At 47.2% G+C, this 26,644-nt stretch overlaps 1 protein-coding gene across 1 annotated transcript; it reads left to right on the top strand.

Annotated features, from left to right (window-relative positions):
• Window positions 1-924: 924 nt before the first annotated feature.
• On the top strand, window positions 925-26,229 carry BCL2L14 (BCL2 like 14). The gene is made up of 6 exons (XM_007469340.1): window positions 925-979; window positions 12,009-12,454; window positions 16,567-16,740; window positions 18,680-18,750; window positions 21,681-21,947; window positions 25,993-26,229. The coding sequence occupies exons 2-6, from the start codon at window positions 12,016-12,018 to the stop codon at window positions 26,029-26,031; spliced, it is 990 nt and encodes a 329-aa protein (XP_007469402.1). The 5' UTR covers window positions 925-979; window positions 12,009-12,015; the 3' UTR covers window positions 26,032-26,229.
• The last annotated feature ends 415 nt before the right edge of the window (window positions 26,230-26,644 follow it).

Raw genomic sequence — 26,644 nt, 5'->3', positions numbered from 1 at the left:
ACTTTCCCATAACTGCCATTATTTGTCCCTCATGGATCTGTTTACCTAATATTTAAATGGCCAGTTCTTCCCCCACTTTCATGAAATTAGCCTTAATTCCCCTTTCACCATGCACACTTCCTTCATCTTCACATTTTGACTAGCCAGCGCTCATGGTTTTATGAGCATAAGTGTCTATTTCAGTTAAGAATCTGGATAGACCGCAAAATCATATGTTTCTTCTTTCCTATACATAGGGAATTCTATCCCTAAAATTGTGACATATGGTCTTTAAATGAGTTTTAGTGGCTTTTACTATGGCTGGGGTTACATTCCATTTTGAAAGCTTTTCCCGAGGTTCCATCTGAATACAATCTTTGAATCTCATGGGAGAGGTAACACTGATATAGTGTGAAGCCAGAAAGACTAAGATTTGGATCTCAGCCCAACTGATGGGGGGACCACTTCCGCACCAATACCTTACCTCTCTGAGCCTCAGTTTCCTTGTATGGAAAATGGGAATCATAACACCTGCCTCTTGATGTGAAGATTAAACATGTGTGCCATGCCTGTCACAGAGATGATCAGTAAACATTCGCTAAACTGATGAAAGGGAAAGAAAGTAAAGTACTATCGGGAAAACACCCTCATAATTGTGTCTGTCCCAAAGGGCAGTGAGAGTCCTCAGGTAAAGCATGCAGAACTCCTTTTACAGTCAAATTACGTGGGCAAAGGTCAGCCCCTCCTTCATTTGAAAAGCTGGGGGCAGGGCTTAACAAGGAAGTGACTCCTTTCCCTAAGCCTCCTTCCAGCCTTAGTCCCAACCAGAAGAGGCTACACCCGGGTGGAGTCTTCATCACAAGAGCCTTCCAAAATGAGAAGCCAAGAAGACTTGGCCAAAGTTTCCTCTTAAGTTTCCTGGAGAGAGACTCAGGTATAGAAATATCCTTACTGCCACCTGACCTGAAGCAGGAGAAACTGCCGACAGCTTGGAGACCAGGTAATACTAGGAGACACCAGTCTGCATGTTCAGCCTTCCCAGCAGGACACAGGGGACTTCAGTCCTGGTTTTGCTACTGAGGCAATCTAACTGGGGGTTCGTTAAACTATAACGTTTATTGCATTTATTTAAAAGTACTGATCATGTAAGTCTCAGGAAGCAAAACTACGAATCTAAAACTGAAAGCTAATAGCATCTACTTTTTTAGGGGTTTTTCCAGAAAAGTGAGAAGTATTTAGGTTTCCCTTTCATTTCTCCTCTGCTCCAGAAGGTTTGGGAGGGTTAAGAATACATAACTGGCCGAATCATCGTTAACATTATGCAGGTCTGTCTCATTGGGTATGTAGCAAGGTATGTGATGGTGTGACAGAAGCCCGTGGAAATGCCAGCTACCTCCCCCACAGCAGAAAGGGGCTGAGGACAAGAGTCCCTGGCTTTGAGCCCTGAGTACCTGTGGGCACGTGGGCACAAGATCTAGTCCCGGCAGACCCCCTAGAGACTTCCTTGAGTACAGGGCGCAGGTGAAATGGGGAATACCCCCCCCCCCGGAGACTCCCTCCTGAGTTCCCTGCCTGTTCTGTTCTGTAATCATCAGAGCCTGAGTCTTTGTGTTTAACTAATAATTTAATAAGACCTGAGGCTCTCTCTGTTTAGCGTCTATTGCAGGAATTTAAGACATTTTACCTCACTCCTCATTTCACCCTTAGGATTAAAAACCGCAGGGGAGGAGGGATGAAGACACCATAAGGTAAAGTTCAGGGAAGGAAGGGGAAGGGTGGACCGCCTCTGAAGGGCGTAAGGGGGCAGAGGGTGCAGAAGGAGAGGCCCAAGGCAACCAGGCAAAACTCAGCTCATAATCTGGCCTGGGAACATCCCTCTGGGATGAGTGTCCTCACCCATGTCTTACACTCTGGCCTGGGAACATCCCTCTGGGATGAGTGTCCTCACCCATGTCTTACACTCGGGCCTGTGTCCAGAGTGATGGAAGTCAGCTCTCTGACAGAGCCTGTTGCTAAGGGGTCCTCCACGCCCCTCACCCCCGGGACAGACCAGAGCAGAGTTCCGTCCAGGGCAGAGTTCTGTCCAGCTTCCTGGGACCCTGGTGGCCACAGCCTCTGTGCATGCACGAGGGCTGTTTGCTCCGTGACCTGCCACAGGAAGGGAAGGGAAATCTAACCTCGACCAATGAATCCAGAACTAGAAAAATCCCTAAAGTGTGTCCTGTGATCTTGGAGGTCAGATGCTGCTCTGCAGGCCAAGCAGCGTGCTCTGCGGTGCTCCCAGGAGACTAGCCACCGGGGACTCGCAGGACTTTGGCCATTTAGGGGGTTGGGGGAAAGGAACCCTTCGAGAGGGGAGAGAGGCCAACAAAAGACACTGTGAAACCTTGCTTTCGGGGAGTAGGTCTGTGAGAGTTTGCTGTAGATACGCAAGAGGGTATGTAAATACGGGATCCAAAGGGTAGGGCTGTGTGCAGAGTCACTGAATTACAATGAGCCTCACAGGGCTTATTCTGGAGCTAATTTTCCACTCCAGGCTCCGAACCCACATTCTGGGGCCTCACCCTGGGCTTCATTTCCATCAACATAAGCATAAAACTTACCTGTACGTTTCCATTGACCCAGAAGTTGGGCTGCTTCCACTTTGAACCCGAACAGCTGAGAGCAGAAGGGCTGCAAGTGGTAATAAAATAACTCAGTGCTGCTTTAAAATAAGACGTCGTTATCAATTTAACCGCTCTCCCGTCATTCCCAGTGAGGATGAGTAGGAAAAACACCCTAGCTTGTCAAGTGCCCTGAAAGTGTCTGAACTCCTCCTTTGACGCAGCTGCAAGCGCTCGCCGGGGCCGGTCACGGTCCCCTCGGTCCCGGGGGCTGCCTGAGCACTGCCCTGCCCTCTGCTTCTCTCTCGCCCTTGGCCTTGCCTCCTGGTTGGGCCCTCAGCTCCTTTCTAGCCTGGGAGACGGCAAAAATCTCCTCTTTCACGAAGTGGAAGCGCTGTGCTCCATCTTGACCTCTGCTTTCCCCCCTTTTCGGATGTTGCTCCTGAATCAGCAATTAGCAAACTCGTTTCTTTTTTTTTCTTTTTTCTCTTTTTGCGGTACGCGGGCCTCTCACTGTTGTGGCCTGTCCCGTTGCGGAGCACAGGCTCCGGACGCGCAGGCTCAGCGGCCATGGCTCACGGGCTCAGCCGCTCCACGGCATGTGGGATCTTCCCGGACCGGGGCACGAACCCGTGTCCCCTAGCATCGGCAGGCGGACTCTCAACCACTGCGCCACCAGGGAAGCCCAGGAAACTCGTTTCTTGAAGTCGGACCCTTCCTCTCTCTCTAAGAGCAGCGCCCCACCCCCCACACACACCCACACACACATAATTTTAAAGTCTTCACACTGCATTAGAAAGGTTTGGTTGGTTGGGTTGGCTTTAACTTGACACGGTTTCTTCGGAGCGTAGTCCTGTGGCTGGGAGAGAGCTCCTCCGCTACCAATGCAACGGCTCCTGGAGGACCCGCGGGTACCTCCTGCCTACGGGGCGCCCTGAGCTGCCCAACTCAAAAGGATGCTCGGAATTAAAACCCGCCTAAACGCCCTGCCAGCGCTGCTCTCGGCCTGGGCTCGGTCACTTCCGCGCCGCGTGGGCGGCGCCCGAGTCCCGACCTCGTGTCCCGCTCTTTCTCTCGCGTGACTCAGGTCTCTCAGGCTCCACCCTCGGTCCACTTTCCCCGCCTCCAAGAACCTGAGGTCTCAGTTTTTGTAAGCAGCACCTTTTATTCACCGAGTTGCCAGGTTTGCATAAAAATACAAGAGGCCCTGGCCCTGTTCGGTATGAATTTCAGATAAACAACAGATACTGTGTTTTAGTGTAAGCATGTCCCATACAATACTTGGGACACACTTATACTAAAAAATTATTTGTTATTTACCTGACATTCAAATTGACTAGCTCTCCCATATTTCATCTGGCAGCTCTATAACATGTTTCTTTCATTCATCAAATATTTCCCGAGAGCTTATCAGGTGTCAGGCATTATATGAGGTGCTGGGAAAGTCAGCCAAGTCCCAGGCTTCATATCTTTCAAGTATGTATACTTTATGCACACACACCCATACACACATACTCACTTTCTCTCTCTCTCTCTCTCTCTCTCTCTCTCTCTCTCTCTATATATATATATATATAGTTTCCTATAGTCATATATATATTTGACATATGTTTACTATAGTCATATATATATATGACTATAGGAAACTACAGGAAACAAGTGTGAATTTTGTGCTAAACCAAATATTTGCATGTCATTAGTTTTCTTAATTGATGCTTTTGATGAATTTTCTTTTATAAACATATTAAACCTTACAAGAAAGGCAACCTATTAAAATAGTTGGTTTTTTTTTTTTGGCTGCGCCCCAGGATGGCATGCGGGATCTTAGTTCCCCAACCAGGGATCCACCCGCGCCCCCTGCAGTGGAGACGCGGAGTATTAACTACTGGAATACCAGATTAAGTCCCCTATTTTTTTTTTTTTTGGCGGTACGCGGGCCTCTCACTGTTGTGGCCTCTCCCGTTGCGGAGCACAGGCTCCAGACGCGCAGGCCCAGTGGCCATGGCTCACAGGACCAGCCGCTCCGCGGCATGTGGGATCTTCCCGGACCGGAACACGAACCCGTGTCCCCTGCATCAGCAGGCAGACTCTCAACCACTGCGCCACCAGGGAAGCCCAGAAGTCCCCTATTTTAATGAATAAAGACGCTAATATTTATTGAGCATTTAACATCTACCATGCACTACTTTAAGTGATTTACACGTGCTAATTTTTTTTTGCCCACATACCTATGTGATGGGGGGATGGGTTGTTTTATGGGTTTTTTAAAAAATTTTTATTGAGGTATAGTTGATGTATAATATTACATAAGCTTCAGATGTATAACATAGTTATTCACAATTTTTAAAGGTTATACTCCAGTTATAGTTATTATAAAATACTGGCTATATTCCTTGTGCTGTACAATATATCCTTGTAGCTTATTTATTTTATACCTAATAGTTTGTACCTCTTAATCCTCTACCCCAATCTTGCCCCTTCTCCTTTTCCCCTCCCCACTGGTAGCCACTAGTTTCTTCTCTATATTTGTGAGTCTGTCCCTTTTTTGTTATATTCCTTAGTTTGTTGCATTTTTAAGATTCCACATATAAGTGGTATCATACACTATTTGTCTTTCTCTGTCTGACTTATTTCACTTAGCATAATATCCTCTGTGCTGCTGCAAATGGCCAAATTTCATCCTTTTTTATGACGGAGTAGTATTCCAGTGTGTGAGTGTGTGTGTGTGTGTGTGTGTGTGTGTGTGTGTGTGTGGTATGTGTAGTCCACATACACTTATGTAGTCCACATACATTTATCCATTCATCTGTTGATGGACACTTAGTTTGCTTCCATATCTTGGCAATTGTAAATAATGCTGCTATGAACATTGTGGTGCATGTATCTTTTTGAATTAGTGTTTGTGGTTTTTTCAGATATATACCCAGCAAGGCAATTGCTGGGTCATATGGTAGATCTATTTTTAGTTTTTTGAGAAACCTCCATACTGTTTTCCACAGTGGCTGCACCAATTTACATTCACACCAACAGTGTATGAGAGTTCCCTTTTCTTGACATCCTCGCCAACTTATGTTAGTTGTAGACTTTTTGAAGATAGCCACTCTGACAGGTAAGAGGTCTTATCTCATTGTGGTTTTGATTTGCATTTCTCTGATGATAACGATGTTGAGCATCTTTTCCTGTGCTTGTTGGCCATCTGTATTTCTTCTTTGGAAAAATGTCTATTCAGGTCTTCTGTCTTTTTAATTGGGTTGTTTGTTTTTTTGATATTGAGTTGAAACGAGCTGTTAATTCTGTATGGGACTCTCTGCACTTCCTGGACTAGGATGTCTGTTTCCTTTCCCAGAGTAGGGAAGTTTTCAGCTATTATGCCTTCAAATACTTTCTCAGCCCCTTTCTCTCTCTCTTCTCCATCTGAGACCCCTATAATGAAAATACTTGTGTGCTTGATGCTATCCCAGAGGTCTCTTAAACTGTCATTTCTTTTCATTCTCTTTTCTTTTCTTCTGTTCAGCATCAGTGATTTCCACTACTCTGTCTTCCAGCTCACTGATCCATTCCTCTGTATCATCTAGTCTACTGTTGGGTCCTTCTAGTGTATTTTTCATTTCAATTATTGTATTCTTCACCTCTGTTTGGGTCTTTATATTTTCTCTTTGTTAAAAACTTCTAACTTCTCACTCTCCATTCATTCTTCTCCCGAGTTCTTTATTCATCTTTATGATCACTACCCTGAACTCTTTCTTGGGTAGATTGCCTATCTCCACGTCACTTGGCTCTTCTGGGACTTTATCATTCCTTTGTTTGGAGAATGTTCCTCTGTTGCCTCAGTTTGCCTAACTTGCTGTTTTTATTTCTCTGTATCTGGTAGGTTGGTTACATTTCCTGATCTTGGAGAAGTGGCCTTGTGAAGGAGATGTCCTCCACATCCCATCAGTGTACTCCCTTTTCATCACTAGAGCTATATGCTCCAGGGGTGCATGGGCTCTTCTGTTGTGTGGGATGACTACTGTGGGTGGTCTTGTAGGCTTGGTTGGCCCCTGGTCCAGTTGGATGCCAGGCCCTGCCTTGTGCGGAGGCTGCCAGCTGCTGGTTGGCGGGGCCAGGTCACAAGGTGGCTAACTGCAGAACCCCGGGGTGGGGAGGGGGCAGGGCTAAGGCTGAATTACTGGAGGATGGAGTCAGGGTCCAGGAGACCCTGGGGCTATTGCCTTCGCATTGGTGGGTGAAACAATGTCCTGGGGCTAGTGCTGGCCTACTGGTAGGCAGAGTCAAGTCCTGGGGTCTGGGTGTAGGGCCCAGGGGTCCTAGACCTGGTGGATGGGCCCAGTTCCTGACACAGTTGGCTGCAAGGTCTGGGGTGTCCCAAAGCTTGCATTGGCCTGTTAGTGGGTAGGGCCAGGGCCCAGCTAGTTCCAGGGCTGGTGCTGGCCTGCTAATGGGTGGGCTGTGTCCACAGGCTGCAAGGCTGTGGTTGTGTTGTGGCTGGTGTCTGCCCACTGGCGGGTGAGGCTGGTCCTGAGGTTAGAGCAGGCTTGCTGGAGGGTAGGGTCAGGGCCCAGGGGGTTGTGGGGTCTCTGGCTGGAGAGCCCTGGGGGTCCTGGGTCTAGTGCCTGCGCACTGGTGTATGGGGTGGGGTCCTGGGCCCTCTGGCGGGCAGGGCTGTGTCCAGGGGCAGCTGTGGACTCAGGGGGTCTTAAGGCAGCCTGTCTGCTGATAGATGGCACTGTGTGTATGCCCACTTAGTTGCTCTGCCTGAGGTGCCCCAGCCCTGGCGCCTACAGGGTGCTGGGCCGCTGCGAGGCTAATCCCCGAGGCTAATAAGCTAGAGGGAGGATTCCAGAATGGGGCGGGCCATTACCAGCATCCAGATAGTAGAAGGAACTCCCAAGAATGGCTGCCAGCAGTGTCCATGTCCCCAGGGTGAGCAGCAGACGCCTCCTGCCTCTCCAGGAGACTCTCCAGAGTTAGTAGGTACGCCTGACCCAGGCTCCTTTCCAATGACAGCTTCTGCTCTGGGTCCCAGAGCGTGTGAGATTTTGTGAGTGCCCTTTAAGAGCAAAGTCTCTGTTTGCCCCAGCCGTCTGGCTCTCCAGAAAGTAAGCCCCTCTGGCCTTCAAAGCCAAATGCTCCGGGGACTCATCTTCTCAGCACAGGGCCCCCAGGCGGGAAGGCCCCAGACCTCTCACTCCTTTGGAGAACCTCTGCAGCTGTAATTATTCTCCCATTTGTGGGCCACCCACCCAGGGGTATGGGACTTGACTCTATCGCAACTTTGCCCCTCCGGCTCGTTTTGCTGTGGTTCCTTCTTTCTATCTTTAGTTGTCGAAGATCTTTTCTGGTAGGTTCTGGTCTTTTTTATCGATGGTTGTTTGGCAAATAGTTGTGATTTTGGTGTGCCCATGAGAGGAGGCGACCTCAGGGTCTTTGTACTCCACCATCTTGGCTGATCTCCTGCCAGGGTTGTTGTTTTGTTTTGTTTTGTTTTACCCCATTTTACAGATGAAAACAATGAAGGCAGAAATAAATTAAGGTATGTAGCCATTCACACAGCTAGTAAGCCGGTGACCCAGGATTTGAACTAGGTTATCCGTCTCAAGTTAGACGATATGAATCGCATCTTGTAACTGGAAAAACTACACCTCGTTGGAGGCTACATGACTTGCCTCCGCCCCCTTGCCAATAAGTATGAAAAGCAGCTCTTCAACCTCCTTTTCACCCCACATGCTACACTCTCCCCGTTACGCCACCCGAAAACCCCTTGCAACTTCTCTAGAACAGTGTGGCCGGCCGTAAGTGGGTTTCATAAATATTTTTGTAAATCAAATACTTGTTCAAACACTTAAATGCTATTCTAAATGCTTTACAAATATTAACGCATTTAATCTTTGTAACAGAAGGAAACGTACTATTCTCATCCCCATTTTACTATTTTTTTTTAAAGATTTTTTTTTGATGTGGGCCATTTTCAAAGTCTTTATTGAATTTGCTACAATATTGCTTCTGTTGTTTCTATGTTTTGGTTTTTTTGGCCACGAGGCATGTGGGATCTTAGCTCCCTGACCAGGGATCGAACCTGTACCCCCTGCATTGGAAGGCGAAATCTTAACCACTGGACTGCCAGGGAAGTCCCTTCGTTCCCATTTTAAACATGAGGAAACTGAAGCCTGGAGAGTATGTCACGTAACTGCTAATGGCAGAGCCAGGATTGGAACCCAGACAGTCTGTCTCAGACTAGGAAAAAGTTCACAGTTCATTGCCAAGTGCCTTTCTGCCCCAGGCATTACTGTAGGAGCTGGGCACCCAGCAGAGAAAAAACAGCACATCAACATGCCTGTCCTCCCGGCACTTACATTCCATTGTGGAAAAGAGAATGAAGTCTAGATAAATTGGAAGACCTGGGAAGGATCCTCATGGGTGTGACTGAAACTGGGCACCAAGAGGGGAAGAATGGTTGACCCGTGAGAATGGGGCGAGGAGGGGGGTGCAGGCAGAGCGAGGTGAGGGCAGAGATGCTGAAGTGATTCCAGACGGCAGAAAGTTCCCTGCAGTGCATAATGGGCGCGTGAAATCGGGAGTAGGTGAGGGAAGGAAGATAGTCCAAGCCCCAGAATAGGACAGGCGTGTGACGAAAGGGAGGGAGGAGGACACAGTGGTGGTGACCCCCAGTCTACACCACGCCCCTCAAGCACTGCTCACGCTTAGTTACCCAAGGCAGGCCTGGGGGGCTTTGGAGTCGTGCAGATATATCTGTGTGTGCAGTAGGTGTCTCAGGTTTTGCAGCCCTGCCCTTGGCCACCCTGGCAGATCACTTCTGCCCCCTCCATCTGCACCTGATGTTCTAGCACAGCCCCTGCATCTCCCTCCTGGCATCACTTCCATCAGAACTGCTTTCTCGAGGCCTGGCCACAGAGCGCTTCCTGGATGAACAGCTTCCTATCATCGAGTGTGAGGCTCTTCCAAAAAATGATAGGAAACAACGATAGAAACAGGAAGCATCGGCAGGCCTGCAGGGGAGATGTCTCAGCCCTCACACCTCCTTCAAATAGTAACAGAATCAGAGGGGAAAGTTAGAGAACATTTGCTGTGAAATCAGAGGACCAAAAGAATTGAGAGACTTGCCCAAGCACTTTGCAAGTTATACACTGAGCCAACCCTGGACCATCGGCCTCCAGACACACAGTCAAATTGATCTGAACCACATCACACTGCCTCAAACCCCATCTGTGGTCACTGTCCAATTCTTTATTTTTTTTGAATTTTGCCTTTTTAAAAAAATTTAATTAATCAATTTTTTTAATTTTTGGCTGTGTTGGGTCTTCGTTTCTGTGCGGGGGCTTTCTCTAGTTGCGGCAAGTGGGGGCCACTCCTCATTGCGGTGCGCGGGCCTCTCACTATCGCGGCCTCTCTTGTTGCGGAGCACAGGCTCCAGACGCGCAGGCTCAGTAATTGTGGCTCACGGGCCTAGTTGCTCCGCAGCATGTGGGATCTTCCCAGACCAGGGCTCGAACCCGTGTCCCGTGCATTGGCAGGCAGATTCTCAACCACTGCACCACCAGGGAAGCCCCAAATTCTTTATCAGTTGGTCCTGGTGTGAGAGGGGACAGTGGAAAGAAAAGGAGAGACATGCAAGCTGATCCCATTAATATCACTACAGCTATTTATTATCATACCAGCTCACATGCCAAAAGACACTCTTAAAGTTGGACCATTAAGGGAAGGGTCCATGATTAAGAGCCACATCAAGGACAGAGTCAGAGGGCCTGGGGTGACAGTTGTACTAAAAAAAAAAAAAATAGCTACCATTTTTGAGTCAGGTTCTGTGTTGGGGTTTCTCATGCATTACATTGTACCCTCACAATACCCCTGCAAGATGACTATTATTATTTTCAATTTACCTGAAGGAAGCTCAGGTTCAGAGAGGTGAAGTAACTTGCCCCAGGTCACACAGCTAGTCGGTGGTATGGCCAGGATTTGAACTCAGGACTGTTAGACTGAGAAGCCCAAGCTGGTTTCCAGCACACGCACTGTCTGTGAAATTTTAATCCAATGACAGTTGGTAGATCTGGGCTCTCTGGCATCTGGGACAAAAAGGAAACCATAGTCCTTAAGATACAACCAAAGAAAGCAAAGTAGATCAGAAAGAAATGATTTCCTAGCAGACAACCATTTAAGAAATTATTTCATGAAAGCTTAAATTGAACACAATCAGTTAATTACATCTATCTGGTTATTCATATGGAAATAAAGATGAAATTTCCATCCCCGTCATTTTAGTGCTTGTATTGATCTTTCTAAAACATGTCTGTGGTCACATCACTCTCCCGCTCCAGACTTTGAAAAGTTCTCCATTGATTCCATCAGTGTGCTTCAAACTTGTTAAAAAAAAAAAAAAAAAAAAAAAAAGCAGGATTTTTTTCCTTCAGATAAAATCTTAGATGGAATGCTAAATATGGCAAGGAATAGAAGCAAACCTTTCCAAGCTAAAGCAGTGAGTAAAGGAAGAATGGAGAGAGGCCGGGGAGGGCCAGGGACCCCAGACAGTTTCCTCCCCTGAGCTGGCCTCTCCCCTTGCCCAGCTACCCTCTCCCAAGAAGACTATTTTTTTTTTTTTTTTTTTTTTTTTGCGGTACGCGGGCCTCTCACCGTTGTGGCCTCTCCCGTTGCGGAGCACAGGCTCCGGACGCACAGGCTCAGCGGCCATGGCTCACGGGCTCAGCCGCTCCCCGGCCTGTGGGGTCTTCCTGGCCTGGGGCACGAACCCGTGTCCCCTGCAACGGCAGGCGGACTCCCAACCACTGTGCCACCAGCGAAGCCCCCAAGAAGACTTTTAACTTCCCTCCACAGTCTAGGGCCCCTTCTGAAATGTACTGATCTACCGACATGAGAAAATGCAAAGCTTTCAGCCTGACCTTCCCGATCGCCTGGCCCTGACTGCCACTTCCCCGTGGTCCCTCCACATCCCTATAGCCCCAGCTCTCCACAAAGCACAGGCTTATGCGCCACCAGATCTCTTTCCACTCTTCAAACACATCCTAAATTCACCCAGAGCCTGCCCTCTGCCCAGCCTGTTCTAAGGCCCAGTAGCCAGCCACCCATCCAAACACTTTCTTTCCTTCAAGGAGCCTGCCCTCGCCCCCTGTTCACAGCTGTCTTTCCTCCCCACCTCCCGCGCTGGCTCCTGCATGTCTCTACGAGCTCCTAGCTCGCCCTTTGTCTGGAGTTATCTATGTACAAGTCTCATCTCTGTAAGACTGAACTTTCAGAACAAACCTTGGCTTTTCCATCTCTGATGACCCCCTGCCCCCCAGCACAAAGAGAATAGGTACTGAATAAATGCTTATTGAGTTTCACCCCATCTCTCCCGACCTACAAAGAGTAGGTGGCTCCCAGGTAGACGGACGCGTGTGGACTTTGTCGTTGCAGCCCTGCCATGTGCACCACTAGCGCCTGCAACCTGGAAGAGATCCCCCTGGATGATGATGACCCAGACAGCATGGAATTCAAAATCCTGGACTTCTACGTCAAACACCACGCCTTCAAGAACACCTCTGCTGTCTTCTCACGAGAGCTCCCGAGAACAAGTACTTTGTCCCAGAAAGGACCAGAGAGTTGGCCGGCAAACAAACCATGGACACAGGGGCCGTGGACTTGCAGAAATTCCCCATCCACCGAGAAGGCCATAAACGTTGCCAAGAAAAAGTCATCTTGGAGAACACTCTTTGGAGTAGCAGAGAAGGAGGAGGACCCTCAGAGCTCACCTCTGGAGATCCGTTTTGAGCGGCAAAGTCCGGTGGGACCTCAGAGTGTTCCTCACGGTCCGCAGTGGCCGAGGTCCCTCTCCAATGTGGAACAGCGCTTAGAGCGTGAAGGTAGGCTTTTGGGGATTCTTTCTCTCCCGCAGCCGTGTGTTTCCCCCTTCTTTGTGCGCCTGGGGGTTCACCTCCTCCCAGCTGGTAATGGGGCCTCAGGCAGGGCACTCTTTGAACCTCAGCTTCCCAGCTTCTTAATACTCAATTCTAATTTCCCTGCTTTTCTCAAGACTGAGAAGAAAGGAAGAGGATAGCCGTGAAGGGTGACGGGACTGGTTTTCTGGCTCCACCGTCTATAAACTTGCTGCCCAAATCCCTAATCCTCAGGGCCAGCGACCAACATAAGAGAAATAGCCCCAGCCGGGCTCAGGCTTCTCTTCTCCCTGAGGGAAGTCAACTCCCGTCTCTGGGCCTCTGTGTTTCCATCTGTACAATGGCCTCTGAAGGTGGATGGAAAGATCAGATAGCTGTACACGAAAATACTTTTCAAAGTACAAGACACTCAAAAGACAACCAAGAAGAATTTTGACAAAATCTTCCTTCAGTGGTACAAAACACATTGTATTGAACAAAACATTTTCATGAAAGGCTTTATCAGAATCGCCCTTCATCCAGAAACCCTGGCATAACCATGTTCTTCCCCTCCACCAATACGTTGGGCCCAATGCCCAGATTTTAAAAGAAACTCCTCTCCTGCTGGGCTGATTGGCCCGTGTAACTCGTCGATAATTAGTCAACAGGTGGCAGTAATGTCTCAATTTTTAAACATTGTGATGGCTGGCTTACTTGGAGAATCAGCTCGCACAATGACAGCTTTAGATCATTCACTGTGATCAAGGAAAATTCCATTTCCTATCAGACTTATAGAATTTTAGGAGAGGGGAAGTTAGGGTCGGGATTACCTGGGGAACTCCTCCTTCGCCCAGGGGTACAACAGGCTTGTTCTACTGGGGGTGGTATCTGAGCTCTGGAGCAAACACAACAGTTTGGAGGCACCTCAATAGGCTTTTCTGCTTGTCCTGTTCTTTGGAGTTTGCCAGGAAACAGAAGATTTTACAAACTTTAACCTTCTGGCTTTCCTGAGAAAAATGACGTTCTGTATTTATATTACTGAAGTGTCATTTCACCTTTTTTATTTTCTAAAATTTCCAGATCTCTGTGTAGATATATAGATATCCCTACAAAAGTAGAAACGGTTACCTCCCAAGGAGGCTTAGCTTTAAGGATTTAAGCACAGTTGTTCCTCCCTTCTCACCTTCCTCTTTCCTTGCTTTCTTGTTTAGTTAATTATGTAGGTAGGTAGTTGGTTTTATGTTGGGTGTGACCCAAGAGGGACTCACGTTCTATTTCTATTCTGCCACATGTAAATCAGAGCTCAGCGGCTGGCGTCCCCTGGGTTCTTTTAACTAAAGGTCGCAATTTAGCCTGTGCTGCCATTTCCAGGACTCAGACACCAGGTTGGAGTGAGAACGATGAGGTTATGTCCCAAGACCAAAGTCTCATAGTAAGAGACCTTGGAATGTAGAAAAATGAATGTCAATACCAATTTTAGTAACACCAACCCGGGTTTTTGTGTGAATCTTTTTTTCTCCACAGCTATGATTTGCTACACCTTCAATAACACAGACATTATTTTTCTCTCCCATAGAAGAAAACCACAGTTTGGCAGCCCAGGCTTGATCTACCAGTTCCACAATCTTTAAGGATTCCTATTCTGCCATCCCTCAGCTAGTTGCTTCCAACCTCAAAGTCACCTTAAAACCCAAGGTGGCTGTTCGGATTCCAGCCATCATGTCTACATTCCAAGCAGGAAGAAAGAGGAAGCAAGGGAAGGACAAAAGGGTATCTCCTTCCTAGATAATTCAGCTCCCTCTCAGAGAGCTTTCTTAAAACTGTACCCAACTTCTTACATCTCAGTGGCTACTCCTTACTGCAGAAGAGGCTGGGAAATGTAGTGCTGTCACCTTCCGCTGGCATCTCAGGGACCTGTTACTAAGGAAGAAAAAGAAAATGGATACTGGGTAGGAAATAGCAGTCTCGACCATATGGAATCCTCTCACAAACGCCCTGCCTCTTCTAAAACAAATGCCTCGAGCCAAATGCCTTCCCAATCCCGCTCTCCTGCGCTCCTTAATCCCACAATGAGCCCCCAGAATAAACTCAAAAGGATGGGCAGCCTTTCTGTTCTCTCTCCACACCCATCCAATGTTCCCTTGCCTATCAGATAGGACCAACTCTGATGAGAAGGGAATTTTTTTTTCCAGTTTTTAAAAGTAAGGTATTAGAATGGGAATCTTAACTAGAGCTAATTCATCTGAGTCAAAATGAGGTTGCTTATAGTTTTTCCGGCACATATTTCACCTGCATCCCTCCAGTCCGCAGAAACAGATACACATACGCAGGTCAGTCAGCTTTGGTACCTCCACGTCTGCTGGGGGCCTTGTGATTGCCCTGCCACGTGGCGGGGGCTGGGGGCTGGGGAGCGACAACCTTGGGGGCCCTCATCTGCCTCCTTTGAGGGCAAGGTGGGCGCAGTGTGACTTCCGTGCAAGAGAGCGTGTTAATCACCCTGCAGGCCGCACAAGGTTGCAGAGAGGAAAGCACGTGGAAGCTTTCCTCTCCCGTCTCCTGTGGACACAAGGGAAGGCTCCCACCGGTTTTGGGATCCAGCCTCTTGCCACCTCCTTCCGTGGGTGGCCAGCATTCACGAGCAAGCCGGTTGGACTGCAGTAAGGTGATTTAAAAGTGGAAAGTACTTGTGGTTGGGTTATTAAAATGGGAAGGAAAACCGTTGATCCTTCTCTCCTTGACCTCTCCAGTTTTTCTCTCTCTAACCCACTCCTGATCTGTTTTTGAACCCTATGGATGGAGCATCAGGAAAAATGTGGCTTTTTAAGGAAGCCATTATGCCTTTTTTTAAAGGAAGGCATTGTGGACAGAGTGTCAGTTCCCATGGCCTTTCAGTGAATGCCCTGGGGGGTGAAGGGAAAGCACCAGAGCTCCATGTGATGGGCGAATCCAGGGAGAGAGGTTCAGGAACCACCTTGGCAGCTCCTTAGGAGGTCAAACCCTGCCTTGCATGTGACACAATCCCTCCCCGGACCCAGGCCTTGCTTCTCTTATCTATCCTGATTGACAAGGTCCGGGTGTTCCCCTGGGCACACCAACCTTCTGGCCAAAACCCCACTCTGTTACTTTGGTCAAGTCTTATGAATTAAATACTTAAACACTGTTTACTTAAACACTGTTCTTAAACATTGCATGATACGACCGCTCCGTATCAAAGGCAGAACTTGGACAAGCTTCTAAAAGTTAAGAACTTAGTGATGGATTAACAGTGTAAATTTCACTCCCAAATAACTCAGCAGTACTGCCTGCCCTCCCAACCCGACCCCATCCCTTACCAGGGGCAAAGTCGACTTGTCCTTCACAGGCTATGACATTCAGGGGGCCAGTGCCATTTAAACCTTCATGTCCCCAAATGCTTTACCCTCTAGTTGCGTGTGCAAATTCATGACATAAGGCTTTTCCTGGATTATAAACTCTTGAAGGTCGTGGGTTAGACTTTATGCATCCTTGTTTACCTATCAGCATTTTTCGCATGTTTCCCACTGGACATGGAGGAGAGAGAAGACACGTGACCATGCCAGCAAGGGCAGTTCAATGTTCACTTGATAATGAGTCATGAATATGGCCTGAGAGCAGGGATATTTCTCTTTCCTCCGTGACAACCCCCAAAGGCTTGTCACACTGCTGAATGCCCTCCTATGTACACAGGGGCCAGCTCTCCAAGATATAAAGGATGTCCAAAAAAAAAGAATAGAAATAAAAGCATAATGAGCATTCCCTCAAGCCAAGAACTAAGCACTCCCTTTTGTGTCTCTTCCCTTGCAAAGGGGCAAGGGGACCCTAGTTTTGCAAGGCTTCAAGAAGAGGGTGCAGAGGGGCAATTGTTTCGAGGTGGCAATCATTCCTCTGTGAACTCCTCCTCCGTCCCAGCCTCTGCCAGGCAACTGCCAGCGCTTTCTGAAGAATGGACTCCCCTCCACGCACACTCCCGGGCCGCTTCCTTTCCCTCCAGGCTGGTGTTTTCATTTCGGGCAACTGTGCATACCAATCAGCTAGACGAAGTTCTGGGAAGGGCCTGTCAGCACCATTTTGTCTTGTTTCAGCCGTGGACCCCAAAGTTGTTTCCATTGCCAACCGAGTTGCTGAAATCGTTTATTCCTGGCCGCCGCCAGAAGAGACCCAGAGCCAGAGAGGAAGCTTCAAGTCCAGAACGATTGTGACACGCCAGGGTCTCCAGCACCAGGGCTTCCAGCCTAGAGCTGCAGGTGGGAAGAGAGGTAAACTTCCCTTCTGAGTGTTTGCAGTGGGCTGCCTGTCTGCCAGGCAGAGGTCTACAGCATTTATGTACTTATTCAGCTCAGGGCTCTGCAACTTAGGAATCTCTGCTAAGCTGGCCTCAGGGCACAACAGCAACATGCTGGAGGCACTGACCTTCTTTAGCTTGAGAGACCAGCCCAAGCCAAGGAGAGTGTGCCAGCAGCTGGAAGCAACAGGCCAAACCCACTGCTAAGTCCAAAGAGAAGTCTCCTACTGAGGGGCAGGAGGAAGTACAAAGCGTGGACTCAACCTTGTCCACAGGGGGAAATGCATGTTAGAGTTCATCATGTTAGCCATGGCCAAGGACCAGTGTACTGGAGCAAGTGCACAGGGTACAGGTGGAGCATCGCCCGGGGATTTATGTATGATATTGCCTTGGGCTCCTGTGAAAAAGCTGGGGGTTGTCAGGTACCAGGTCTGGGGCAAAACGTGCATCAGAACTGAGAAGTGAATTCTAGAGTTGAGGGAAGCAGGACCAAGTGCCACAGGAAGAGTTCAGTCCGGCCATTCCCTCATTAATGACTATCCTGCCCGTGGTTCTCTTTCCCAAATTCCAGTGGATGATGAGGGTCCTAGCTGGCCCCCGAGTTTGCAGTATGCCAAAACAGAAGGCAAAAGATTTATCTGCGAAGGTGGTGGTGTCTCCCAAGCTCAGAAGCAAAGTGGTGAGTTTGTCCACCCCGTGCTGTGCTGCTGGGACCACAAACTACCAAAGGGGCTTAGACAGTGAGGCGCTGGGAAAGGAGGACCCTTCTGACAGCAAAAAACAAGTGTTCCAACTTTATTGCTATCTCGTGTGTGCCTGGGCCTCGTAAAGCAATACCCCTAAACCAAGCAAAAGCTCAGGCTCTCATCCTTTGCGCGGGTGAGAAATTCAGGCTGCTGTTCTAGCAACTTTCCTGGAGAGAGGCGGCAGCGTCAGATTAAAAACTACACGTGGGCGGTGGAAGCATGCAGTCCTTTCTTTTCCCAGGTGACTTGGGGCTCAGACTTCCTACCACCCTGCCCTTCACTCGACCTTGTGGGATGTATTCCCTGGCCCCTCCTCCCTTCTCCCTCTGGGACAAACGCGAGGACTCGGTGACGTCAGAGACTGCGCCATAAGGAAGAAGGGCCGTCTCTGTGTGGATTCCGCTCTGTAGCAATGACCGTTTTCCTGATGTTGCGTGTTAGCACATCTTGAGACAAGAAAAATCAGACTCCACCTTCCCTGTTCCAACACACACACCAACTGGAGCCACCTCTCTCTCTCTCTGTCTGCCATGTCAGCCTTTGGGGTGGGAGACCTTATTCATTTTATTTACTCATACTCCACCTTGTTGTAAAGACACAGCACATAAAGTACACATTTTAGTAAGATAAATCAAATTTGAAAGATACTGTAAAAAGAAAACAGTAGGAAAATAGGTGGGCTTAGGAATGAGTTTAATTCCCCAAATGCAGGAAGACTATACCCCCCTCTTAGGAGGCCACAGTTTGGCTCTACACTTTCTAGCAGCTAACACAAAGGGGTAAGATGATCCAGTAGGGATTTATGGTGTCTATATGGAAAAAGCACCATCTGCTCAGGACAAACCCAAAGACCGAGAGAAACTGCTCTTAAATATCTTTAGAGATAAGCTCATGTATCTTCAACATTTTTACAGTAAATAAAGTGATGAGTTTCACGGTGAGAACTGTGGGAGTGCTGGGGGAAGAAAGAGAGGAAAGGAGGGGACTGTGGGAAAGGGTGTCTGGAATGGTTTGGGCCTGATCAGAAAAGGCAAGGTAAGATTTACTTTGCTGAGAATTATGAAGGGCAGGTCTCCCTCAATCCCTAACCAGGCTACAAGCATTGTCCCTGGAAACATTTAAGATTGTTTTTTCTTAAAAGAAATAACTGGAATTTTCCCCTGGCAGACGGAGAAGACCAGATAATAGCCAGAATCGTTGAGCTGCTGAAATATTCGGGGTATCAGTTGGAAAGAGAGGTAGGGAGCTTCTTGAACTAACGAGTTTTCTTTCTGTGTCCGTGTGCTGGTACCCAGGAATGGAACTGTACTGCTGCTTGTACTCCTTTTCAAAGTTCTGGTTTCCACTTAGTCCTAAATTTTATTTCCCTTGGACTCAAAACTCTTCATGCTGGCAGCATCTCAAAAATGAATCACTTTGGAAAACATAAGTAAACCTTCTGGAGCCTCCTTGGAATTTTTGGAAATGAAAAGAGTAACTTTGTTTTTGCAGGAAAAAGACACCAATAAATGAAAATTTGCTGAATAGAATTATGAATCTAGTTCCCCATGTAACTGATCCTCAGGGAAGTTCAGACGCTTGCATTTGCCCTGCAGCCTGGATATCTGTGTCCCACAGCTGCTCCAAGTCTGGAGTCTTGTCTGAAATCTCCCCCTAGAAAGGCCGGACTGTTCTCTCTCAGCAATTAGGCCAGGGGGCAGGTTAGTGTTAACTCGGAGAACTTTTTGAGTTTCCTGCCATTTAGAAGTTGAGACCAGTCCTTCCCATCAGGAACGTGTAGGAGTTGCCTTCAGGTAAAGAGGTAGTGAGCAGGCCCCCCTGTAGTCAGGGCTTCTCAAGGGATCTTGTCTGTGTCTGCCGCCCACTGACTGCTGCGTGGTCCCCAGCATCTGTGCATCAGGGGCTGGCCTGTGGACCCATTCCTTTGTTTGGCCAGGATCCATGGGGAGGAGTCAGGCCTGTGGGGACTCTGCAGGAGGGGGAAACAGCACTCACTGGCCAGCCAGCCAGCCCAGTCTCAGCATGCTCTGTGGCTCCTTGACGCCTTTGTCACAGGTGTGCCCAGAGGATGGTGACCAGGACGGGGAAGGGCAGATGAGGCGGTGCAGAATGAGAAACACTGAGGAAACCGGGGGTGTCAAAGAGAAGGGGGAATGGGAGCTTCAGGGCCACAGTACGGGGTGGACAGGGGTGCAGAGGAAGCACAAAACAGAAGAGGGCACATGGTTTTAAGGACACCCCTGTGTTTCTCCAGAACTAACATCAATAGATAGGAGTTACAGGGCAATTGATTTCTCCCCACTTTAAGAATGAACTTTCTAGCACTCAGTGCTGTCCATCAAAGCCACGGGCTGCCTTGTGAAGAAATGATCTTCCTGTCTCTAGAATTCCAAGTAGATGCCACTAACCAGCTCACAGTTCAGTACTTGAACTAGGAAGGATCTGACAGGTGTGCTCAAGGATTCCTTACAGCTCAAAGTTGCTGTGGTTCTCACGGCCGTCTCCTTCCCAGCCTCCCCCTGGGGCAGGGACTTGGCAGTAGGTCAGGGAGGCCAGGGACGGGGGCGTGGTATGAAGGTTGACCCTTCTGGTTATGAAGAGAGATGCTTTCCTTTTCACCCCACAAATTGCCACTTTAAAAACCTCACTTTGCCTGATGCACTCTCTTGTTGATTTGGGGGCAATCATTTACATTATTTATGTAGAAAATATGGTGGTGGTTCTCTTTATGTGGTTCCCCAGTAGAGGACTCTGGTGGGAACACACAGAAGCTCTACTCGTGCTCTGTGGGTGTAATTTCCCCACAGAATGGGACAGTGACAAGGAGGAGGGGACCTGCCATGTCTACAGTGTCTGCAAAGCCACTCATCCCTGAGGGCACTTGCGGGCTCCTCCCACACCTCCCTGAGATGCCGGAAAGCCAGGTGCAACCCCAAGGGGCAGACTGGGTACCCTGTGGAAGGGGTTTCTTTCTGGCATTTCATTCTTTTACTGTGCTGGCATGGTCCTGGATTCCAGCCGCCCACTGGAGGTTTCGAATCTACCTTCTTCCACTGGGTCATGACTAAGAGGAATCCATTCTTGGTGTCGAGGATGTTCCTGCTTCAGATTTATAATTCAAATAGGCCCCTGTGTCTCCTGGAAGTTGGGAGGAGGTGGGCTGGGCTCAGATAAAGGACACGGCTCCACTAAAAATCTTTATGTCGTATCTGACTCATCCCCAGAATACCCCTTTCAGAAACCATCTTGGTTGAAAACCTGCTCAGCTTATCATTCCTCAGGGACAGAACTAGTTGATTTTCAAATAAACATATAGTCCCTGATCACTGAGAAATTTCTGTTTTCACATGATAACCATCACTTTACAGACATTGCAAGGAGGGCCTTAGATGAGGATGATGTATGCTTTATGACACAAGCCCTGATTTTTCACAAGCAGAGGCAGGGACTTCCCTGGTGGTCCAGTGGTTAGGACTCTACATTTCCACTGCAGGGGGCACGGCTTCGATCCCTGGTCGGGGAAGCAAGATCCCACATGCCTTGCGGCATGGCCAAAAAAAAAAAAAAAGCATCTCGCATCTTAAAGCATCCTGGACAAATGCTAACACTTTGAGAGCACTTTCCGCCATGTTGAGCACAACACAAAGTGTTTTACTCAATTACCCTGTAGTACAGGTACTGTCATCCCAGTATAGAGATGACAAAACTGAAACCGAGAGGTTAAGTTCTCCAAGACTGCACAGCAAGTTAAGAGGTGTAGCAGGAGGGTTTGAGCCCCAAGACAGTGATTTCCAGGCTTCAGATTCTGCCCATTACACAACCTCTAACAAAGCACTTTGCATTGGGTCACAACGGTCAGTAGACTGTGAGCCCTTTGAGTGAGGGGCTGAGTCTTAATCGTCCACAGTACCACCTGTTGAGTACTCAGCACTCAGGAAACATCTGTTGAATGTCGAATGAATGGGCTGTTCAGTTTGTATTTGTCCCCATGAAAGAATTTCACAGAGAAGGTCCATGCCCAGTCCAGTCCTGCAGGACATGGTACCACGATTGAGACCAGAAGAACTGAGGGTTTTCCATTGGGTGTTTCAGTTGCCCAGTGTCGAGTGGGAGAGTTTGCCTGCCCGGGCCAGGCTGCTGTACTGACTGCTTCTCCTCTTGCACACAGTTGAAGAGAGACAAGGCTTTGATGAACAGCTTCCAGGGCGGGCTGTCCTACTCTGTTTTCAAGACCATCACAGACCAGTTCCTAAGGGGCGTGGACACCAGGGGAGAATCAGAGGTCAAAGCTCAGGGCTTTAAGGCTGCTCTTGCAATAGACGTCACGGCCAAGCTCACAGGCATCGACAGCCATCCCATGAACAGGGTGCTGGGCTTTGGAACCAAGTACCTGAAGGAGAACTTCTCGCCCTGGGTCCAGCAGCACGGTGGCTGGGTAAGTGCATCCTATTTAAAAATAAATCTTCCCAGAACTCAGAGGAGATGGGATGGAAAGGGGTTTTTTGGGTTTTTTAAGTGAAGGGAACACATCTTTGAAGCGGTTCTCATGGGTTTTGGACACTTGAGTGGCAAGAGATTTATCCCATTGATGGGAACATATTTTTTAGTGATTATCTTCATTATCAATAAATATTTACTGAGCTCCCAAAGGGTATGTGGGGTATGTGTGTGGGGGGAGAGGGAATGGTCGGATATAACAGGAAATGAAGAGATGTTGATATAAAATGTTTAGATAGACATAATTTCTGTTTTCACAAATTTTGCAGGCAAAGGAAGTCTAGCAGTGAGAAAAGGAGAGGCAGACAGTTCCTTATTCTCTCAGATGCTGATGGGGTGTGGGTGTAATTCTCACACAGAGGTTCAGGACTTATGACATTTTGCCATTGTTGCTTGGACCCAGCCATTCTGACAGGGACATTTTGATAACTGAAGCAGTTAAATTTTCATCTATTTTTAATTACCTGCTATCAGGCAAAACACACCTCTCTACCCTGATTCCTCACCTCAACCCCTCTCCCATCCTTTTCCCTTGAGATTTCCTTAAAACTGCCATGTTCAAATGGCCTCATAACAGTAACCTTTTCAAAATGCTTTACCCCATCCAGAGCTCTAAATCTCAATACAGTTAAGTGCCCTATGTACTAACGAGTTCTGTTCTGAGAGTGTGTTCGTAAGTCCAACAAAGTTAGCCTAGGTACCCAGCTAACACAATCAGCTATATAGTACTGTAATGTAATAGGTTTATAATACTTTTCACACAAATAATACATGACACAAAAAATCAAGAAAGCATTTTGAATCTTACAGTACAGTACCTTGAAAAGTACAGCAATACAGTATAACAGCTGGCATACAGGGGCTGGCATCGAGTGAAAAGGCAAGAAGAGTTACTGACTGGAAGAGGGAGAGGAGGTAGAGCTGAAGGATCCTCAGCAACAGGAGACGGAGGGCAAGCTGCACTTTCACTCATGCCCGACATTGATGGCACAGGTTCTGGTTCCTTGCTGGAACCAGATGCACGTTTGCATCTTTGAAACTTCGCAACTTGAAGGCTCGTGTGTAGGGGACTTACCGTAGGCCTAGGGCATTTTTGTCTGTTCAAGCCCTTCTTAGGAGGACATACATTATCATTAGTCCTCTTTCCACTAGAGTGGTCCAGGGGCCAGGAGAAGGTTTGAGTCTGCTCTGGACATGGCCCTGGGGCCTCCAAACAGGCTTAGTGTCTTGGCTACCAGACAGAAAGTACAGCTGATCATGCCTAAGGGGCTGAAGTGCCCGCCATGGTCTCCAGTGGCTCCCATTAAGCAGCCCAGACTTCTTTCCTATTTTCCACTTTTGCACCAGATATGGTAGCCCTTAGGTGGCTAATCTGAACAAGGCTCTTAGGTATTCTAAATTCAAGCTGCCTTAACTCACGCTACGAGGAGGACAGACTCCTCAACAACACTTCAGCTCTAACTGCCCTTCCTTCCAGGACCCCCTCAAGTCCCTCTTCTGCCCCAGAGCCCTTCCTGACTACTCCGGCTCAAGACTCTTACCAGCCTCTGACCTTTTACAACACTTCACGCTTGCATTATGATTATATACAGGAAATTACCATCACTGTTGGTCTTGTGAATATATTTTTCCAGCGAGATTATAAGTATCAATTGGGCTTACAGGCCCATTCTCAGAAGTCTATTTAGTTAATTAATGTAGCTGAAACGCCAAAAGCGTTCTATGAAGAACGGTGTTTCTACACCAAAAGCAGAAGCGACAAAAGAAAAAATAAACTGGACTACATCAAAATTAAAAATAGTTCTGCTTCAAAGGATACCATCAAGAAGGTAAAGAGAAAACCCAGAGAATGGGAAAAAATATTTGCAAATTACATATCTGATAAGGGACTTGTATTCAGAATATGTAATAAATTCTTACAACTCAACAATAAAAGACAAAAAACCCTGCAATTTTTTAAATGGGTAATCGATTTGAATAGACATTTCTTCAAAGAAGACATACAAATGGCCAATGAGCACATGAAAAGATCCTTGCTTGCCATCTTCATTTCAACATTAGGGAAATGCAAATCAAAACCACAATGAGATACCCACTAGCATGGCTAAAATAAAAAAGACACGTGTCAGTGAGGATGTGGAGAAATGTGAATCCTTATACATTGCTGGTTGCACTCTAAAATGGTCCGGGCCCCTTTGGAAAACAATTTGGCAGTTCCCCAAAAGGTCTATAACCAAGAAAACTGTAAACAATTGTTCACATAAAAACTTGTACATGAATGTTCATAGCAGCATCATTAGTCATAATGGCCCCAAGGTGGAAACAACGAAGTTTATCCATGATGAATAATGAATGGAAAAACCAAATGTGGAATATCCATACAGTAGAATATTATTTAGCCATTAAAAGGAATGAAGTATGGAAAGGTGGATGGACCTTGAAAACATCATGCACAGTGAAAGACGTCAGACAGAAGGGCCATATATTGTATGATTCCATTTATATGAAATGTCCAGAATAGACAAATTCATAGAGACAGTGGTTTCCTAGGGCTTTGAGGAGTGAGAATGGGGTGTGACTGCTGACGGACACAGAGGTTCTTTTTGTGGTGATGAAAATGTTCTAAAATCAGAAGTGATGGCTGCACAACTTCGTGAATATACTAAAAGCCACTGAATTATATACTTTAAGAGGTGAGTTTTAGGTATGTTTCAAAAAAAAAATCTGTTATGAAAAACAGTGGTTCTGATTCTAGTAAGCAAATGAAAAGAGGAAAGAAAAAAGAATATAAAAAGTTTTATTAGTTCTTAGTTTGGTTGCTAGTGCTAGAGAGAAAAACATTTCCAATCAGAGAAAACAGATGGAATTTTGGGGGTAGAAATAATAAAAGGAATTTTCAAGGGCTTTAGAATTTTGTGGCACTAGTTCTTTAGCACTTGTATTTTCAATTCAAAATGTATTAGTTTACTTTTCCAGGTCATCATAAATCTTAATCTTAAGTCTTGGCCACAGTTAGGTTTAATTTGGAGCACGTAGCTAGAAATTAGGAGAGGGAAGAAAAAGAATAAGAGGGAAAGGACTAATTTTTTTCCAAAGTTGCAGAGACAGAGTTGCAAAAAATAAAGGATGCTGCTGAAAGAATATTTATGAGTTGATACGAACTATGAAAGTGTGGAGGCGGGTGGCTCAGTCTCCCTGAACAGGAAAGAGATGAATCTGGGTGGCAAGCCTTCCATTGCCCCAGGGATGTTAGTGGCTCTCTGGAGTGTCCTTGTAGTGTGGTGCGGAAGGAGAAAACCTATTCCTAGGCACACGTTTTCCAGGAGCTCAGGGTTCCTAATTATCTTAGTAGTCCACATTTCATAGGAGTGCATCTTATCTTCCCAACGGAACTGCAAATCTGTGAGGGCAGAATTATGTATTTCATGCCCCTTTTACTCTCTCATAGTTTCCATTACTTTTACATAAGTCATAGATGTTCAGCCAATACTTGTAGAATAATGAGTCGATCAAATGAATGAATAGCGACTCTATCCACAAAGCATGCCAAACAAGCCACCATTTGATTTTAATTTATTCCTTGGCCTTTTTGCTTCACTTGAAGCACCATTCACGTTGTTACCCCGTGGTCCTGGCAACCTCACCCCTTCTACAGCACTTTGAAAGAAGAGGTTTGCAACCTCCATAGTCATCAACCTTTCAGTATCTACTCTTTCGAATTTAACCATAGAATCAAAGACTTTTCCCATCTAGCCGGTTAGCCCTGGGTGTGTAACATAAGTCCTTAGCTGATAAAGTTTTCCTTTCAGGCATACCAGGGATGCCAGTCACCTTTCCAAACCCTCCCCCAACCTTAACATGGTCTCCAAGCCTTGGGTCATGCCTGGGATAAGAAAGCAGAGTTAACAGGCATATGTTTTCACTTCAACAGTGAATCAAACTTGGAATTTTAAGAATCTATTTCTCTTTTTCCCCCCCTCTAGGAAAAAGTACTTGGGACATCACATGAAGAAGTAGACTGAAACATCAGAGGATTTGTAATCTGGAATACTCACGGTCCAACTCTGGTCTTGTGTACATCAGTCTTAGCACAGACTATGGGAGAAAACAAAAATGGACAAGGCAGATGGACCATCAAAATCTGCAAAACCATTATTCCTGCACATCAAGAGGCATCAGGAGAGGCCTTGAAATCTCTGGCTCATAGAATCTAGTAGCATGGCCCTCGGCATCCATGTTTTCAGGTCTCCATTGAGTGTGTAAGGAAGTCTAGACAAGTGGTAATTTTCCATTCAAATGCTTAGAACAGAAGCCATCACCCTGCCTCTGCCGGCCACTTTAGTGAAAGTGCGGGACAGATGTTTGTTGACCTCATGAGGGTGAAATGATAAACGGTGCATTTGCTTACTCTTTGGTTTCCAGTACTATTTATTTTCCAAACTTTACTTGAGATGGCCTGATAATGACATTGTTTCAAGCCTACCTTTAGACCCATGTGGCTGTTTGTGTTGGTAGACAGAGCTCAGAGACTCCTGAGTTTACTGTTGTATCCACTAGCCTGGGGAGAGACTGCCGTATCTGCTTTTTTTTTTTGCGGTACACGGGCCTCTCACTGTTGTGGCCTCTCCCGTTGCG

Source organism: Lipotes vexillifer, unplaced genomic scaffold (genome assembly GCF_000442215.2).
Source record: "Lipotes vexillifer unplaced genomic scaffold, Lipotes_vexillifer_v1.1 scaffold395, whole genome shotgun sequence".
Classification (NCBI taxonomy): Eukaryota; Metazoa; Chordata; class Mammalia; order Artiodactyla; family Lipotidae; genus Lipotes; species Lipotes vexillifer.
Note: the sequence above shows the minus strand (reverse complement) of the source record. Positions and strands in the feature narration are given on the sequence as shown.

What these genes read in the sequence shown, in the direction of transcription:
- BCL2L14 (XM_007469340.1), top strand. Translation starts at nt 12,016, where the DNA reads ATGTGCACCACTAGCGCCTGCAACCTGGAAGAGATCCCCCTGGATGAT. An exon ending in GGTATCAGTTGGAAAGAGAG is followed by an intron (nt 18,751 to 21,680) that starts GTAGGGAGCTTC and finishes TCTTGCACACAG; the next exon opens with TTGAAGAGAGACAAGGCTTT. An exon ending in TCCAGCAGCACGGTGGCTGG is followed by an intron (nt 21,948 to 25,992) that starts GTAAGTGCATCC and finishes CCCCCCCTCTAG; the next exon opens with GAAAAAGTACTTGGGACATC.